The sequence below is a fragment of the Pollachius pollachius genome, assembly GCF_949987615.1.
Source record: "Pollachius pollachius genome assembly, chromosome: 3".
In the NCBI taxonomy this organism is placed as follows: Eukaryota; Metazoa; Chordata; class Actinopteri; order Gadiformes; family Gadidae; genus Pollachius; species Pollachius pollachius.
This window is the reverse complement of record NC_136936.1, coordinates 12159526-12179870: the sequence shown is the minus strand read 5'-3', so window position 1 is coordinate 12179870 and position 20345 is coordinate 12159526. Positions and strand designations below refer to the sequence as shown.

The 20345-nt window shown below is 42.8% G+C and overlaps 1 protein-coding gene across 3 annotated transcripts; it reads right to left on the bottom strand.

The window, feature by feature from the left end:
* Positions 1-12063: 12063 nt before the first annotated feature.
* LOC307073326 (B-cell receptor CD22-like) lies at positions 12064-18922 on the bottom strand. 3 transcript variants are annotated; one of them, XM_079733074.1, is made up of 13 exons: positions 18781-18899; positions 18540-18617; positions 17560-17919; positions 17085-17305; positions 16232-16504; positions 15796-16056; positions 15329-15589; positions 14807-15067; positions 14282-14542; positions 13872-13962; positions 13656-13716; positions 12512-12747; positions 12064-12375 (listed from the first exon to the last, which is right to left on the bottom strand). In XM_079733074.1, the coding sequence occupies exons 4-13, from the start codon at positions 17236-17238 to the stop codon at positions 12279-12281; spliced, it is 1956 nt and encodes a 651-aa protein (XP_079589200.1). In that variant the 5' UTR covers positions 17239-17305; positions 17560-17919; positions 18540-18617; positions 18781-18899; the 3' UTR covers positions 12064-12278. The 3 variants fall into 3 exon arrangements, with proteins under 3 accessions (XP_079589200.1, XP_079589201.1, XP_079589202.1); XM_079733075.1 differs by lacking the exon at positions 18540-18617 and having other exon boundaries at positions 18781-18922; XM_079733076.1 differs by having other exon boundaries at positions 12064-12747.
* Between the last annotated feature and the right edge of the window lie 1423 nt (positions 18923-20345).

The window sequence follows — 20345 nt, the reverse complement described above, 5'->3', positions numbered from 1 at the left end:
TAGGGTAGAAGGCTGTAGGGAGGAAGGATGTAGGAAAGAAGTATGTAGGAAGGAAGGATGTAGGGAGGAAGGATTTAGGGAGGAAGGTTGAAGGAAGGAAGGATGTAGGGAGGAAGGATTTAGGGAGGAAGGTTGAAGGAAGGAAGGATGTAGGGGGGAAAGATGCAGGGAGGAAGGATGCAGGAAGGAAGGATGTAGGGAGGAAGGATGTAGGAAGGAAGGACGTAAGCAAGGTTGTAGGAAGGAAGGATGTAGGGAGGCAGGATGAAGGAAGGAGGTTGTAGGGAGGAAGGATGCAGGGTGGAATGATAAAGGAAGGAAGGCTGTAGGGAGAAAGCATGCAGGGAGGCAGGGCGGAGCTGCTCTGGAAGTGAAGGCTCTCTGCAGTGTTTACTGTTTGATTTTCATTGTGCTCCTCCCGTCCACAAGCACCACAACACAACACATGTTCTATTTTGGGCTTTTGTGTTGTGTTGGGTTGTTTTGCATTGTGTAGTGCAGTGTAGTGTGGGTTATGTACAGTATGTTGTCTTGCTGTGAAGAAAGAGTGTGTGTGTGTGTGTTTGTGTTTGTGTTTGCTTTTGATACTGTTCACACTAAACCAGAACACTGATCACTCAGCACTGTCTGCTTATGTCCAACCCCCAGCCCTCCAACACACACACACACACACACACGCACACGCACACACACACACACACACACACACACACACACACACACAAATATACGTGCCCATCTACGCAAATTAAATGTCCGTAACGCTTCACTGGTACCCCCCCCCCCCCCATCAGTTTCATTCCAGGAGGGATGCACTCAGCTTTATTATCCTCCCTCCCTCCCTCTCCCTCCCCTCCCTCTCCCTCCCTTGCCCTCCCCCTCCCTCTCCCTCCCCTTCCTCTCCTCCCCAATCTCCCTCATCTCCCCCTCTCCCAGCTACCATTAAAGCTGCTGTCAGCTTACTGCAAGGCTCTCTCTCTTTCACTTGCTCTCTATCTCTCTCTCTCTCTCTCTCTCTCTCTCTCTCTCTCTCTCTCTCTCTCTCGCTCTCTCTCATTCTCTCTCGCTCTCTCGCTCTCTCTCACTCTCTCTCACCCTTTCTCTTTCGCTATCTCTCTCTCTCTCTCTCTCTGCTGCCCCCATAAACTATCATGCAGGCAGCAGTAGGGGGGCCGCAAGGACACGAGCACCAATCACCTGCACGTGCGTGCGCACACTTTAAACACACATACAGACACAAATACAGACACACACACACACGCACACACACACACACACACACACACACACACACACACACACACACACTCACACTCACACTCACACACATACACACACACACACACACACACACACACAATGCTTCAGAGCTGTCTCCCTGTAGCCCTAGGCTCTCTCTTCCTTATTCTACTGTCCCTCTCTCTCTCTCTCTCTCTCTCTCTCTCTCTCTAACTCTCTCTCTATTGCATAACTGATTTAATGCATATATTTTGAAGTTAATTCAATGACTTTATTTCACATAAATAATGTGTAACAAACACACGCACTCTTATATTATAATATATATACATTACATATTCCATCTGTGCAGGAAGTTAAAGCTGCATATGCTCAAGATGGATGGGGAGAAGAGCTGCAGAGAGAGGGATAGATATATACAGTACATATATATATATATATATATATATATATATATATATATATATATATACAGAGAGAGAGAGAGAGAGAGAGCGAGGTAAAGGGGATACACTAACTTGAGTTCTCGTCATGTGTTTCGTCTGGATGCCCCTAAGCTTCTATAACTGGCTAAGAATCCATGATGAGGGAATCTACGACCATCAGATGAGAGTGCCTCAAAGGGGAAGGGGGAGGGAGGGGTGATTGGCCCAAACAGCAGCCAGACAGGCAGCTAAACGATCTCATCTGATTTCATTTCCAAAAGCCTTGTTTGACTACGATGATCTATATACCATGGGATAGAGGAGAACAGAGAAGATAGGGGAGAACAGAGGAGAGGAGAGGAGGTGAGGGGAGAGGAGAGAAAATGAGGAGAGGATAGGAGAGGAAAGGAGAGGAGAAGAGGAGAGGGGAATATATGAGAGAACAAAGAAGAGTAGAGAAGAGAGAAGAGTAAATGAAAGGAGAGGAGAGGAGAGGAGGTGAGGGGAGAGGAGGGTTGAGAGGGGAGGAGATGAGAGTGAGATGACAAGAGGAGAGGCGTGTGGAAGAGGATAAGAGGGTAGAGGAGGGGAGTGGAGGGAGAAGAGAGGAGGAGGAGTTGAGATAACATGAAACAGGAGGAGCGGAGAGAAGAGCAGATGAGATGGTAGGAGAGAAAAAAAGGACAGATAGATAATGAAGGGGAGATAAGGAGATGAGGAGGAGTGTAAGGCAACGCTCTACAGCCGACATGTTTCCATGGGGACGCTGGGGCTGACGTTATGCCGTACGTTCGTTGCAGAACCAACGACGCATGAGCAGATCTCGACTCTGTCTGTCGTCGGCTGTTTCTATGCGTGGTGTGCTACTGCCGTTCAGAGCTGCAGCAGTGTGCAGGCATGCAGACCTGCTTTCCGTAGGAGGACACTGTGTTGCTGCCTCATTATCAGTAGGCGGGTGGATCATATATTCTCATCATGACACACAATGTAATAACACTCGACGTCGGTGTGGGCGCGAGGGAAGCCGTGTGCGGAATGCACCAAGCACATTAATAAGCCCACGCCGTGGCCCTCTGCAAGCCAACGGCACTGGCATTGTGTCGCATGAACACGCTGGTGTGCACATCACACACACACGCACACACACACACACACGCATACACTTACATTACATGCACACACACACACACACTCCCATATATAGACAACAATCTACATGCACATTCACCAATACATATATATAACATATACAGATGCCACACACCCATATATGTACACTTAAGTACATGACACTCACAAATCCACACACTACACGTTAGAGACACACTAATACACACACACACACACACACATGTATACACACATGCACACCACCCACATAAATACACCATACACACACACGGTATGTGCCGCAGTACATTGCGAGGTTTAGAGACGTCTCTCTGAACAACATCAAGCATGGTGGTAATGACATAAGTACTGTGTGGCTGTGTGTGTGTGTGTGTGTGTGTGTGTGTGTGTGTGTGTGTGTGTGTGTGTGTGTGTGTGTGTGTGTGTTCATGGGTTTCAGATGAGTGATTTCCTTCATAACCCAGCTGCATTACACACCGGCACCAGCTGTGCAGTGTGTGTGTTCCATGTGCGGGGAATGGTGTTTGAAGGGAGACCAGGTGATGACAATCTGTGTTGTCATGGTAGTGTGTGTAGATGATGTGTAGGGTGTGTGGGTGTGTAGGTGACTCTCACACTGGATCGACTGCGCTTCTGTGAAGGAAGCAGATGGCATGTGTGTTTGTATAAGTGAGCTTTTTTTTCTGTACACAAAATGTGGTGTGGACTTGTTTCTGTGTCTTGTTTTGTGTGTGTGTGTGTGTGTGTGTGTGTGTGTGTGTGTGTGTGTGTGTGTGTGTGTGTGTGTTTGTTAGCCGTATACATCACAGAGCTGAATGAGGTAATTACCCTCATTCATTTCCACACACGTGAGATGATGTACATCTTCACCACCACCATCATCATCATCATCATCCCCATCGCAGTGGGAGATACACACTACAGAGTCCTTACACTCAAATACACATACACACACTTACACCCAAGTACACAAGTGTACCCAGACACACGCGCACACACACACGCACACACACGCACATACACGTTCCCCTTAAGTCTATACGTCTATGTATATGTACATGTTTAGCTATTCCTCTATATATATATATATCTATATAGTCATTCTTGTAAACAGCGAGGAGAATGACGTCTAATCTGTTCCAGATGGGATATAAATACACGCCTATAGACGCGAGCCTTCGATTAACACACAACACGTGCATTATTCATGTTATACCCCCACACGTGACAACTACCGTGCAAACAAGAATTATCACTACAAAAGGAAAGACACCACGTACGTTGTCATCATTGGGGTTTTGCTTATATCATGTGCATGTGAATGTCAATAAATAAACACACATATTGATACACAATAAACACATGAAACCCATGAAACACACGTAGACTAAGGATGTCGATAGGAAACAGGCCTATGCTATTGTATTGTATCAATGGGTTTCATATCAATTAGGTAATTACGTGTATTTCGTTATGATGCTGTAAGTGTGCAGCAGGATTTCATCGCTAGGGTGTATATGTCTGTTGTCCATGCAGCAGTTTCAGAGCACAGAGCATAATGGAAAGATCGACCGAGGCAGAAAACAGTCCTACCTCCAAAGTAAAAGACCTCTGGAACAATCCTCGTCCCTCCTCCCCTGTCCGGGGTGATGGTGCTAGTTGGGTGCAGGGTTGGTGTGTGTGTGGGGGGGGGGAGAGAAGAGGTCGAGAGGGAATCCCAGTTAAACCATCGGATAGACGACCGACTCGAAGACACCGAACCTCGGCTCAGCGTCTCGTCACCACGTCCACATTGAGCCCGTAGTATGGTGCGTCTGAGCGCGTTCCGATGCCCACACACCTCTGCTGCGTCGACGAATTCCTCCTCTGCCTGTGTGCACGTGGTGTGTGTGCGCGTTTGCGCGCCTGTGCTCGGGTATCCCTGGTCCTGCTGTGTGTGAGTGAAGTTGGCAGTCACCTTCCGTAGGGTTAAGGGATGAGTGTGTGCTGGAGTCAACACGCACACCGGCGCGTGCGTTCCGTCTCTCCGGTTGTTTCGGTCCTCGCGCTGTAATCCGAGGAGTATTTTTAACGTCTTAAGTTTTCTCTGATAGCCCGTTTCCGACACCTGCAAACTACAGCGATAGCCCTCTCGTTCGATCTCTCTCTCTCTCTCTCTCTCTCTCTCTCTCTCTCTCTCTCTCTCTCTCTCTCTATCCTCCTCGCCAGGTCCTAAAGCCGGTAGAATGTGTGTATGGGTATGTATTGTATAATGTGCAGCATAAGGCAAGCATGTGTTTGCCGACATTACCAATTCTTGGTAAAGTAGGCAGGTACGAAAAAACACAGAGTCGGAATCGCCCCCTTCCCCCTTGCCATTCAGAAGTCGATCCATCTGCAGTTGGAGCTATTCAATTACATTTATTAGGTTGACACTCCATAGCTACTGGTCCGTAGCTACTGAAGTTACAGTAAGTGCATTAAACAAGATATAACCAAATCATTTGAGTACATACAATTCATGAAATAACTTGTTGATGTTCTTCTATATAGAACTGATTAGTTGTCAGCCTGCTGCAGAAGATGGTGGGGTTTCAGCTGTCCTGACATCAGGGAGCTGTTCCTAAATTGTGGAGGCAGGACAGTTAATAATCAAGACGTTGCTGAGCTGCTGCTGGGGTTCCCACGTAGTGAGGGAGGAGCAAGACGTTAGGGAATCAGATTAGAGCAGTCACTGTTAGCATTGCAGGGTGCAAAGGAGGGGTATAAGTGTGGGCTGGCTCATTCTGCGAGAGCTGCAGAGCACGAATGGCACAGGTAGGCAGACCTGCAAGAAGGGAGTAACAATAGTCTCCACGTGAGATGAGCAGCAGGGACCAATTCCTGGGTGGCCTTCCGGGTGAGGAACGGAAATCTGCAGGAGCGGGTGGTCGCAAGTTGGCAGCGAAGAACCTCTGGTCATACAGAGTCCCACCCTGGATCCTTGATCTGTTCCTCGCCATCTGAGTCGCAGGCACCACAGAGTAATGTCGATATTGACGGAGACGTCTTGGATGGGAGACGCCGTCCCTAGAGCGATGAGCATTTCGATCGTGCCCGGATGGAGCTTCAGGTGGGGTGTGGACAGATGTGGGTCAAACACACACAAATCTGTGCTCGTAGTAGGGTCTCACAAAGTAAAAAGTATTGAAATAGTTGTGGTTTGTTCGATAAGATTCCAGCTTCATAAAGAGAAGATCCCTGGGAGTCCAGACATGAAACTGGAGAAGACACAGCGGGAGGAGGACTGGACGAGTGAATATCTCCCTCTCACTCACAGGCACATAGTCCAGTTTAGGCTGAATTAACAGTTCATGGTCATTTCCCCATGCTCATAATAACGTATGTATTTAACAGAGTTTGAAGTCAGTTGAAGAAGTGACCAACGTGCCGGACTCTGGGGCTGCACACCTGTAGTGTATTGCACAATCGATCTGCACACAGGTTTAACCAGCCATCACCACACACACTCCGGGAGATCTCCTGAAAGGCAGCATTTGGAGCACCAGGTCATCCGTCATTGTCAATCAACTTCTACAATAAACCGGTTTTGGTTGTCAGGAGGGGTTGTGGGTGGGGGTCAGTGTGTGTTGGGTTTATGGTGGGTTCAGGGTGGTGGCTTAGGGTTGAGGTGGAGAATATAGCTGGGCACCATCGCTGGACATTAGAAATCAATGAAATCCTCCCTAATCCAGATGAATCAAGTTCGGTACATTTAGCCGCACCAACTCAGTTAAGCCTTCTATGTCTGCTGTCTGTCTGTCTCTCTGTCCGTCTGTCCGTCTGTCCGTCTGTCTGTGTGTGTGTGTGCGGGTGTGTGTGTTGAAACTGTTAAGACATGTGTGTGTTGGGGGGGGGGGGATGCACACTAGAGAATAATCCACTATAATCTCCTAACGTGTCAGTAATTTCCTACAAGCTGCTTAGTATATATAACGAGCTAACGCACCAAGCTAACGTAAGGCGCTAACCTATCAAGCTAACGTAAAGTAGCACCCTTTTCATGAAATAAAACTGTCAAAGGACACCATCCGTCTGAGTGATCAGACGATCGCACATCTGTCCTGGTTTCACTGAAACATCTGTTTTAAATTGTCTTTGTCAAACTCACTTTGCTGTTCCCATTTATGTTTCAGAAGATTTCACATGAACGCGCTTGCCCGTAATGTGAACCGTACCAGTTTGGTTAGCACTTGACACAAGGTAGTCATTTTAATGTAAGTAACAGATGTTTTAGTGAAGCCAGAAGAGAGACGGTTACAATGGTTTGATAACTCCCAGACCAGTTAAAATGTCTTTTAAAATGAATTGAAGAGTAATGAAAGGGAGATAAGAAACGGCGAGGTGCCACACACACACACACACACAGTGGTACTGTGTGTGTGTGAACCAGATAGAGCAAAGCTACAGTAGACATAGAGAGAGAGAGAGCGAGAGAGAGAGAGAGAGAGAGAGAATATCTAGAAATAGATACAAAAAGATAGCAAAATCAATTGATAAAAAATAGATACAATTGGCTAAATTAAAATAACAAATTGATATCATTCACATTACATCACATTGGCAGATAAAAAGCTTAGCCAGTGGGATCATTGTTCAGTGTTTAGGGTTCAGTGTTCATTGAACCCCCTGGCTCAGTGAACACAGCCTGGCTATGGGAAGAGGCCAATACAAACAGCCCTGCCTGCCTCCCGGAGACTGCGTGAGCACTTTCAAGATGGTACGCGTCCCCCTGCCACATACTGGCTGCCCAGTGTGTGTCCACCGGCCACCATGTGAAGGACAATGTGTGACAAAATATGAAAAATAAAATTGTTAAATGTATACTTGTACATTTGAGATAACATTTTGATAAGAATGTTTGGTGATTTGGTTGGTTTGTCTTTTTTTTATTGAATGTTCTTGTTGGTACAATGTTAAAATGTATATTATGTTGTTGTTGTATTTGTATGCTTTGGCAAAACAAACATGATGAATTGACAGAGAGATGCGGTAGAGTAGAGAGAGAATACATTGAAGTGAAGAGAGACAGAATAGTGAAGAGAAAGAACATCCTGAGCAGCAGTAAATTCCAAATGGAAGCACCGGAGGTTTGGATACCTTCCAAATCCTGATGTACTTACTCCTCCTCTCCTCATCTCCTCCTCCCCTCCTCTCCCCTACTACCCTCCTTCCCTCTCCTTTTGTCCTCTGCACCTCTCTCCCCTCCTAAGCCAAGTCTTTCCTGTTATTTGACCCTGTCCTCCTCTCCTCCTCTCCTCTCATCCTCTCTTCTCCTCCTCTCCTATCCTCTCTTCTACTCCCTTCCCCTCCTGTCCTACGACCCTCCTCCACTCTCGTCTCCTAAGCCAAGTCATTCCTGGTGTTTGACCTTGACTGTCCTATTAATCGAGACCTGGAACTATACACACACACACATATGCAGGCACTGACACACATACACACACACAAATGCGCAGGCACTCACACACATACACACACACACATGTACACGCACACACACACACACACATACATGCACACTGTGCTTTACTCGTCAGAAATAATTCATTTCATTAACCTCTCCGTTGCAGCGGAAGTGAGAGTGTTTTACAGGCGGTTAATCACACAACAGTCCATCTGTGTGTTGTTGTTGTGTTGTGCTTAATGTGTGTATCTGTGTTTGGTTGATATTTCGTGTGCTGTGGTTGGATCTGTGTGTGGTTGTTATGTTGTGTGTCGTGTGTATCTGTGTTAATGTGTTTGGTGCTGTATGTGTATCTGTGTGTGGTCGATTTTTGATGTTTTGGGTGTATCTGTGTGTTGTTAATGTGTGCTGGTGGTGGAGTGGAGAGGCATCTGGGGGTATTGTGCATCAGTGAATTCCTTTGTTTATCCGAATGACCTCTGGAATGGTCCTTTTGGTTATTTGTAATCCTATTTATCTATTTCATTGTTTATTTGTGTTTTGCGGACATCGTCACGTGACACTTTGTGCGACACACTCACCTTCCACCTGGAATTATTCTGGATGATGTCATCCCTGGGACAGAGAGACGGGCAGAGGGATAGAGGTATGACAGGGGAGAGGTAAGGGGCAAAAGGAGAGGATATGAGGAAGGGACAGGGGGAGAAGAGGAGGAGAGGAGGAGAGGAAAGAATTGCAGCATGGTGCACCAAGGGGGATGGACAGAATAGGAAGTAGGATGAATGAGAGACAAGGAGTAAAAGTGAGAAAGAGAGGGATGGGGGGGGGGGGGGGGGGGTGAGAGGGGGTGATGGATAAGGAATAACAACAGATGGAGGGAGAGTGTGTGTGCGTGAGCGAGAGAGAACGAAAGGGAGAGAGATATGGATAAGAACATGGAAAGGCTGCGTATCGTCCTGGTAGAGATAGAACGAGAAAGACAGATAAAGAGATGAGAGAGCAAGTGAGCGAGGCAGAGCTATAGAGAGAGAGAGCAAGGTTGAGATGTATACAGAGACGTAGAGCAAGGAAGAGAGACAGAGGGAGAGAACGAGCGAGGTATGGGTATAAAGAGAGAGTGAAAGAGGTAGAGAGACATTAGTCTCCAGGTTGTGTGGACAGGCCTGTCGTCTCAGAGGTGATTTATTACAGAGCGGCGTGGCAGGGAGTGGAGCGGGCAAGCTCTGATTAACCATGGAGAGAGAGAGGACATGATCCACTCTTTTGTTCATCCAGACAGAGACAGAGAGACAGAGACAGAGAGGCTGTGTCTGTGTGTGTGGGAGAGGTTGTGTGCGTGTCAAGTGAGAGTGTGAGTGTCTGTGGACCCTTCCTTTATGTCAGCATCTCTTACATAAAACACTAGCATGTAAAATGCACACCATTTTTGAGGACACAATACACACACAAACACTTAAAAAAAACACTACTCAGCTTTCGTGTCCCCCGGGTGCCCTCTTTGCCACAGTAGGAAGGTGACATCATCATCCTCATCATTCTCATTATTTCTCTCAGCTCCCCGATGACATCACAGCTCCCAGGCGCCCAAAATCATCCAGTACCACAACGCGTTGGTCCGAGACACCTTTTTCAGGGCTTAAAATCCATCTTCAGAAGACTGTGGTTTCACCACAACAGACCCACGGTAATCACATCCGCCGTTGCATCATTACTAATTACAGAGCCTAGTAGGCTGTGTGAAAATACCAAACCATAAAAGCTATTTTTAGGAAATTAGTAAATCAATCCGATTATGGTGATAATCGTAATAAATAAGCATAACATTATCGGAATGATGCATGGTACATTAATAATTACACATTAGTTAGTGTGTGTGTGGGGGGGCCTGCGAGTTGTTTGTACAGTATTTCAAATGAAGTTGTTAAAGGTGACATATTATACCACCAGGTGTGAGTGTGATTAGCTGTTACAAGCCGTTTTGAGAATTGGCCTATTCTGACATCACATGGGGGCGTGTCAACCTAGATCTATGATGGATAGATGAGCAACGTTTGCTACAGTCCACTGGGTGGGCTGGTAGACTGATCTTTTCAGAACACATCTAAGTCACGTCACTTTTGATGTCAGAGGAGGCAGATTTTCAAAACTGCTTGTAACGGCTAATCACACTCACACCTGGTGGTATAATATGTCACCTTTAAATGGCACTGACATGTTAAAATATGAACCCTTAAAATGTGCATAATTATTTGGAAGAGTAAATCAAAAATAGTTAAAAGTAATTTGGTCAAAAACATTAGAGGGTACTCCATTCAGAAAAAACAGTATAAAAAAAGAAAGAGTATTAGCCAAAATCAGTATACCTCTAGTCTTACTTATAAATCTAAAATAATAGTCAGACTCTTTAATTCAATCATTTGTTTTGATCGTATTACACTGCCTGGCTTTACTACATAATTGACATGTGTTACATCAGCAGGTGACCTGGTAACCAAATCAGCCAAGCAGTGGATATGCAGGCAACAGCATGTATGTAGCCTATAGAGGGAGGTATCTACCACACAAACCAATGTACAAGTGGAGTAGGTTGGGCTCTCATTGAAGACCTCCCCTCACATGTGCAGTACATTCAGGCAATGAGCAGGTGGTGTAGATTCAACTGAGTACCGGCAAACTTGTTTTTTCATTTAGGGGTGGGATTTATAGCAGTTCAGGCTGTCACTGTCTTGCACACACCATTCCAACTCACTCCTATCAGATTTTGGTAGTGGTGGTGGTTGCCAGAATGCTGTAACCTGGTCACCCAAAATGGCTAATGAATAATACAATAGCATGTAGATGTAAAACCCATATAGTTAAACGTGTATCCTACGTTATTTAAACTTGGGTTAGGATTGTGCATTTCAAGATTTGATCAGGATCAATTCATAGAATTACTATGTTACAAACTACATTACTTATCATCTAAATTAAATATGTTGTACCACTCTGAGGTCGGTGTCCCTGAAAAGAAGATGGAGACATTTTCAAAATCAGTTACCCTGGAAAGCAGATTTTACAAAGATTTAGAAGTTAAAAGTTGAATATCTAAGATGGTATCAGAAGGGGCTTACTCGGGGACAGCATTGTGTCTTGGAAAGTGGAACAGAGAGTAAAAGACTTGGTCTATCTGATCTGATCAGACGGGGGGATCCCACAGGACGTTGAGGCACTTTCAGTTCTCTTAGCGAGACATGTGGGTGGATAGTGAAGGTCATTCTGCTCTTCCTTTGCTTCCCTCTGTGTTGTCTAAGCCGAGCGAATGGTCAGAGTTGAGGTGTTTCAAACACAGAAACAGGAAGTGACCGATGGGAAGAGGGGACAGAAGAGTATATTTTTAAAACTTTACACTTTACACACGGTAAAGTGTGTAGGATTTAGTGGTATCTAGTGGTCTAGTTGCAGATTGCAACCAACTGAATAACCCCCCTTTTTACTAAGTTATCTAATCTGATTGGTTGTTGAGTTATTTGAACAGCATATGGCTGTGCCAATATTTGGAAATAAGTTTCTGCCAAACCAGTCACAAACCTAGAGTCACAAACCATCACTTGCATGTGTTGCAATGTTTTCTGGTTCTGCACTCCTTGGGGCTTGTGCAGGGCTTAGGTTATTAAATACGTGTTTTGTAGCATATATCATTTAGGTTATTTCTTAAACAGAATATAGCCTGGAAGCATGACAAACACCATAAGCAGTTTAACTTACTCACTAAACATCATATACAAGCACTGAGAAGAAGAAGATTATGACCAAAAAAGCACATTTCTCGAGGGACAGGTTATCAAACACATTTTAATGCCGAAACAAGCTTATATTTTCCACTGAGAATAAAATGAATTTCAACCATGTTTGGTTTTCAGCAATACTAGCATCCATATCAACCAAAAAAGCAATGATAGCAAGTGTTTTTTTTCTGGCGAGAAGAATATGTGTAGTAACTAACAAACACAACAACCTATACAATTGCTTAACGGACATTATGACAATAAAATACAAATGTATTGCTAGAAATGTTATTAAAACTCATTTAATGCTGAATCTATATAAAAATAATGCATTTTCTGGGATATTCTTTTGATGGTGATATACAACTCTGACTTCAGTTTACTGTCACTGAAAAGAAGAAGTGAAAAAGAGATAAAGAGAAGTTAAGAAACTCTAAAATGGCTTTGCCTCCACAAGCTGTCCCTTGGGATGATGAAGTCTCAAGCCTCAAGGTTTATTTTCTAGAACTATCAAAAGGGCTTACTCAGGGACAGCCTTGGCTCTTTTAAGGTTGATCGCAGAGTAAAGGACCTGCTCTGTATGATCAGGCTTTACCAGAGCACCAGCAAACCCAAATCGCACTTCCTGGTTCTTTGAGCGAGAGATGTGGATGCTGGCATAGTGAAGGTCATTCTGCTCTTCTATTGGTTCTCTCTGTGCTGCAGAAGCTGAGCGATTGATCAGAGCTGAGACGTTGTCATACACAGGACACGGAGGAGACTGACGGGAGAGAGGACAGAGAAGTACATTTGAAAACACTTTACACTTAAATGGCTGTTCAGAAGCCGATGATTTTATGGTTCGTTTAGAGACCGTTGGCAGTGACTAGTGGTTTCATAGTGCAGGCTGCTGTAGGTTTCACTTTAGGACTCTTCTTCTTGAACATATTCCTCCTTGTAATCATTGCTAGGTTTCAGTGACAGTTGAGCTTGTAGGATCGTCCTTAAACGTGGAAAGATCGTCACCTTTGTTTGCTTGGATTAGACATCACTACTTCTATCACTCTGCCTTCCCATTCTGCTCACTGGCAGAAGTCTCCCAGTTTGTCACCTTGATCTCAGCCTAGATCGCACTCAAAATAAATAAATATATATATATATATATCACTCTTGATCTCACAACAAAAGAAACCTGGAAAAGTTGGCCTCAATGGTCCAACTTGTCTGGGATTTCGGTACTTGTAAAGTTATTTTTGGTATGATTGATATGACCACGGATAACAGCAATGGGCTACCCCACAATTGAATTTGCCACATAACGTCAGCTACAGCTGTATGGGTCGTCAACGTATTTAATGATGAATTAGAAATGTAACAATAAGTTAACAAATGTTGAGGGTATTTCATTAGAATGAAATGACATAGTGTGAATAGATGTGACTAAACAAAACGTGAATAGAACTTTAATGCATAACCTCGTCCATGAAAATGTTTCTATCTAAGAGTCACGTTAGTATTATAAAAAAACATTAATCCTATTTGATTAGGTTCCCCTTCCGTGATGGTTCCACTTTAAAGCTAATCTCTTGGGCATTGTATCTGCATATTGTATCTGTTCTAGGTATTTCCACTACCCAGCAATGGATAGTGGAAGGAGTAAAGGAGTCACAATAAGAAATAGCTTCTCACCTCCTCCCTGGTATCTGGCCTTCCTTCCTGGCCACATGCTTTTCTAGAAGCCCTCTTTCCTCTGGTGAAGAGAACAGAGAGATAAGAAGAAGAAGAAGAAGAAGAAGAAGAAGAAGAAGAAGAAGAAGAAGAAGAAGAAGAAGAAGAAGAAGAAGATAAAGTGATTATTGAGAGAGAGAGAGAGAGAGAGAGAGAGAGAGAGAGAGAATATCTCACCTCATCCAGAGGAAGATGAGGAGGAGTATGGTGGCCAGTAAAACAGCTACAGTTCCTGCTGCCACAGTTGTTGGCAATGATGATGGTGTGGCTGAAACACAGTGATTTAACACTTGATCCAAGTGAAGGATGAAATACTGTTTATATCTATATTAGAGTCTAAATGTAACAGATCTCCAATTGATGAAACAATATTATGGATACTCTTACTCTAGAGTACACTGGATATACATATGATTAGAGTGCTCGTATAGCACCAAAGTTAATAAAACACATAATTTAAGTCAATCACAAATTGAATAGAGCCGTTTCATGAGTCTGTTTCTTACCATTGATGGTGCTGGTACTCAGGTATTATTCAAGTGTTTGGTCGGTCTTTAAACAATGTGCTATTTTAAAGGAACAATTACCTGTCACATTAAGGAACAACAAAGTTGAATTCTGAATTCCAACTGCATTACGAGCTTCACAGTAATAATTTCCTCCACGCTCAGTTGTGATGTTACTGATGGTGTAGTTCTCTCCTAATTCTTCCACTGAGCCTCCATGTTCCTTGAACCAGGTGTAGTTAGCTGCTGGGTTGGCATCACTGCTGCAGCTCAGAATCACTGAACCGCCCTCCTTTATTTCACCAGAGGGTCTCGTGCTCACTGAGGGGGTCTTTGGAGCGTCTGTCTTAAACACAATGATATATATTTAAATCCTAAAGATAAGAAGCCGTGCACAAAACTACAATGTCAGTGGGATACAGAATGCTGTTTCGAATAATAAAATATCACTGTGACTCCTAGTTTACCAGGCATAAGCAATACATGAATAGCAGCTAAACATCTTTGCAAGACGGTATATAGCAAATATGTTGACATATTAGACGGTACAAATTTGAAATTTTACTATTTAACTTAAACTTTTTATTATTATCGTTTTCCACTCACACAGGACATCTATGAAAATCGAGTTGGAGTCGATATATCCATATTGGTTCTCTGCTTGGCAGTGGTACGTTCCACTGTCATTAGAGCTGACTGAGTCCAACGTATGAGGTTGACTTGGTTCCCAGAGCAGAGGTTGGTTTTCCTTGAACCAGGTGTAGTTAGCTGCTGGGTTGGCATCACTGCTGCAGCTCAGAGTCACTGAACCGCCCTCCTTCATTTCACCAGAGGGTCTCACGCTCACTGAGGGGGTCTTTGGAGCGTCTGTCAAAAACACATGTTATATTTACATCCTAAAGATAAGAAACCATCCACATAACTGCAATGTCAGTGGGATACAGAATGCTGTTTCGAATAATAAAATATCACTTTGACTCATAGTTTACCAGGCATGAAACAACACATGAATAGCAGCTAAACATTTTTCAGTACCGGATATAGCAAATATGTTTACATATTTTACGGTACAGATTTGAATTACTACTATGTAACTTAAACTTTTTATTCTTAACGTTTTCCACTCACACCGGACATCTATGAAAACCGAGTTGGAGCCCAGATATCCATATTGGTTCTTTGCTTGGCAGTGGTACGTTCCACTGTCTTTAGAGCTGACTGAGTCCAAGGTATAAGGTTGACTTGGTTCCCAGGGCAGAATTTGGTTTTCCTTGAACCAGGTGTAGGTAGCTGCAGGGTTGGCATCACTGCTGCAGCTCAGGGTCACTGAACCGCCCTCCCTTATTTCACCAGAGGGTCTCACGCTCACTGAGGGGGTCTTTGGAGCGTCTGTCATAAACACAAATGATATATTAACATCGTAAAGATGTGAAACCATGCACATAACTGCAATGTCAGTGGGATACAGAACGCTGTTTTGAATAATAACAATTTTGCAAGACGGTATATAGCAAATATGTTGACATATTAGACGGTACAAATTTGAAATTTTACTATTTAACTTAAACTTTTTATTATTATCGTTTTCCACTCACACAGGACATCTATGAAAATCAAGTTGGAGTCGATATATCCATATTGGTTCTCTGCTTGGCAGTGGTACGTTCCACTGTCATTAGAGCTGACTGAGTCCAACGTATGACGTTGACTTGGTTCCCAGAGCAGAGGTTGGTTTTCCTTGAACCAGGTGTAGTTAGCTGCTGGGTTGGCATCACTGCTGCAGCTCAGAGTCACTGAACCGCCCTCCCTTATTTCACCAGGGGGACTTGATCTCACATATGTGTGTTTAGGCCCATCTAGAGGTACATCAAACATGATGTACATTGATATGAAGGATGATATAAAGAAGGAGGACGTTTGAGGATTGGATAGAATGCAGGATGAATTGAGATGATTCATCTTAATGTTGACATGGTTATACAAACTTTAACATCTGTGTTATGATGTTATACTGTGTGTTCTTTTACTCACATTTCACATCAATAGAGATGTGGGAGGAAGATTTTGTCCCTAGGTCATTCTTAGCTTGACAGAGATATCGTCCAGAGTGTGAAGACTGGATGGAATGAAAGGAAAGCTGTTGTCCTTCGATCCTGTGTCCGGAGGACTGATGATATGTAGTAACCTTGAACCAGGTGTACTTTGCTACTGGGTTGGCCTCGCTGCTGCAGGTCAGATACACTGAACTGCCCTCCTTTATCACACCGGGGGGAGTGACTCTCACTGAGGGGGTCGTTGGAGCGTCTGTTGAAAGTAATAACACATTTGTTTGTGTACCCAAGTATAAAAAGAAAGCATTAGGAAGTTGTAAGGCTAGTGTCATGAGCATATCCAAGCATTGTATTGAATCCAGTTTACTTTTAAGTGCAACTTGCAGGTTGTCATTTTACGTTGCACATTATAGACTGACAGACACTATAGTCTGTGGTCAGAATGTCAATAAAAAAAATAAAAAATAAGAAGCAGTCCATAACAACTGGACAGCGCTTTATCTGAATTATCTACCAAAATTATAATCCAGAGGGAAATCTTTGCAGTCGGCTATTTCTCTCATTCGCACATTTGATAGCTTCAAACTTAGTAGTTATCCTGCTTTTCATACGGATGAAATTAAAAGCAAGTAGTGTATGTTTCTGTTCAATCTAAATCTGAAATGTTCAGTAGTACAAGTAGCCCACCCTGTACTACTGGTAGGCCTATAATGAGGCGGAAGACTGCTTCAACATATATGATAGTTGTCCATTCATACATAAATTACATATACTTTATAACACTAAAGACCAATGACGTTCGGCCTCATGTCAGTGTACTGTGGAGTTCTTACACACTGATGGAGAGGTGAGATGTTCGGATCCTTCAATACCACATGAAACCCTGTATTCAGAGTTAATAGAGAACAAGTACGTCCTTCCATGATATTGATATTGACGAATACCATTTTTGTACCAGGTGTACGTAAGACCAGTTAAATGACACATGTTGTGACATTCCAGCTGTATCACATGATTCGACTGCTAGGACCAATGACCACTTTCATCTGGATATCTGGGCCAGAGAAGAAATGACACAAAAATGAATAAAAAAACGAATACAGTTCAGACAGAAGAAAAAAAAAAAACAGGTGCAGACGCGCACACTCACGCACATACACGCACACAGATACACACACACACACAACACACACACACACACACACACACACACACACACACACACACACACACACACACACACACACACACACACACACACACACACACACACACAGTTGAATAGATTCATTAGTAATCAATGTTTACCTTTCACAGATAACATCACTCCAGGGTAACCAGTATATCCCTGTCCTCTGTTTGTTGTAAACCTAAACTTGTAAACAGCAGAGTCTCTCTGTGTCAGGTCTTTGATTCTCAGTGTACAAGTTCCAGTACAGCTGTTCTTACAGATGGGCTCTCCACAGCTGTGATTAACACGATGTGTATAGTCTGTATCATCTTTCAGATCAACTGGCTCATTGTCTAAATTAGTAAACCACCATTGTTTCTTTACTGTCATGGTTTTAGGGTATTTATAGGTGCAGCTGAATTCAACCGTTGATCCTCTCAAACCGCAGACATTTTTAACTGGGTAAGAAACTGCCCAGTTATTATAACACTGTAATGCTGTAAAAAAACAAACACATCTCATTGAGAATGATGGGTCAGCAGATGAAATGCATGATCACAAGATACATATGAGATGGAGGCTTAGTGCAGCTGTAACTAGAGATACATTCTGAACACTGAAATGTCAGAGAAACGTTCAAGAACATCATGGGACACCAATATTATGCAGCTAGTGAAGAGCTATTGATAGTGAGAGTGAGAAAGCTAGTGATGCACCTATAGCTATAACATGGAGACATCGCCTCACATCTCATCAAGGGATTGAGGGCACAAACACACACAATACAAGGCAGGGGGCTGGCTTCTAACAATAAGTTCGCATTGTCAACTTAAGATTGTTGCACTTAAAGTAGGAACTCAATTAACCCGTCAATGTTGTACTGAATTCTGAGTTGCCTGGTAACCAGAAAATGGTCAACAAGCCTGTTTTAAATCTCAAATGCAATGCTACATTATTCAGTGAAATAGAACATATTTGTTATTTAAAACAGGTTAATACTCTAGATGTCATTAGATAAATTCACAACATGTTGTTTCACCCTCTCTTCATTTGGGATGCTTGTCATGTTACCCTTTGAAACAGATCAACTTAATGTTCACAACGTAAATGTACAAACCTGGTACTGACAGAAGGAAGGCTATAAAGCCTCTTGCTGCTGTTCTAAGGCTCATAGTTTGTTTCTCAGGGCGTTGTTCTACAGATATATACAAAATATGTATTAATTTTAACTAACAAAACACACAGTCCTAAGACTGTTCTTTGTATTAATTTTATCAAATGAATTGGCTATTGTGCTTGATATAAGAATGTTACTTTTCTATGTAAACAAGTACAATTAAAGCAAAAAATATTCTTACTGCAGAGGAGGTAGCTTGTGTGAAAAAGTCTGTGGAAACTTCTTTGCCTGCAGTTTGAGGTAATTACTAGAACAAATGTGTTCAAGCTCTTCCTTCCTCTTTACACAGTTAATACGAACTGTATGAATACCATGCACTTCTGGGCCCCAGAGACAAATGCGAAGCAGAAAGAGGATATTCACCCAGACCACATTAAACAGGCAGTGCAGTTTATCAGCTACCCTGAAAATAACTAGTGGTCACCTACAGTTAACCAGCGGTCAACTGTAGTTGACCACTAGTTATTTTCGGGGTATATGTATAGCATTTTGATGTATAATATAGTCATATTAAATAGGATATATATGTATAATATAGATATAGAATAAAGAAATAAACTAGATATAGGATAACATTTGATGTAGAATAAAGATATAGAATATAGACTATAGATATCTAATATAGAGGTAAAATAAAGAATGTAGGGGTTGAATATCGTATATATTTTGATTATATATAGTTGTTCAATATAGATAAAGCTAAGAACATATAGAAATATATTATAGAAATAGAATATATACAGGGTTTGAATAGCCTACTATATAAAATGCGTCAATGTGAGTATCTACTTCCACATAGTGGAGAAAGTTGTGATCTGTATTACTTTACAAACATTTGGAATGTATTCATCATCAACACGTTTATTTTTTTAAATGTAGGCCTACTTAAATAGAAGAACCCTCAATGGAGAACTTGAACAGGATACTGAGTATTTCTGTGCCCGTAAAAAAGGCTGCCGGAGGTCAAAATACACTTTCTTCTTGATATATATTTATTCAACAAGATTTACATTCTACACAATAATGATTCCCATATTTTGAGCAAAATAGAGACGTTGAAATCCATCAGAGCTGTACATTTTCAGTGTCAGAAAAAATCAGATTAAACTGTGAAGAGTTGGCCATGTTTGGTCAGTTGGGTGAGTAAACCTTCTAGAATCATTGGGGCTCTGTGGACATAATGGATATTTATTCTTAAGGCTACCTAAGTGGTTTGCCGAACTAATTCCAAATGGAATGCAGAACTAAAAATAGATGCATTGAGTTGCCATGGTTTTCAAAGCCTCTAAAAGAGTTTTACCTACCCAACTACCCAGTATGGCCTTTAGGTGAGTAAATGATGTGGACTAAACTAATTCGATCCTTTGTGGTAAAGTGGTCTCGTGCTAGGTATGACTCGGAGAGTGGTAAATGTTCAACAACGTGGTTTATTCTAACAGAGACACAAGGTAAACGGGATTGCGTTCTGGAGGTGGTTCATGAAGCATCCCGCGTTCTGGAGGTGTTTCATGAGGCATCTCCAGACCATAGGTAAACAAACAGTTATATTGGGATTGGGCGGAACGGTAAATAGGCCACGCCTACATGTTCTAATTCATCCAGGTAAACCTTTGGTCTGTCTTGGCTTAAACGGAAATGGCAAAGTGGCCATGTTTGTAGTCTTTAACTTATCATTAAAACCTTATATGGTGTTGTCCATAATGTGGTAAAGAAACCATTCATTACTGTGGTTAGCTTGAAACATGT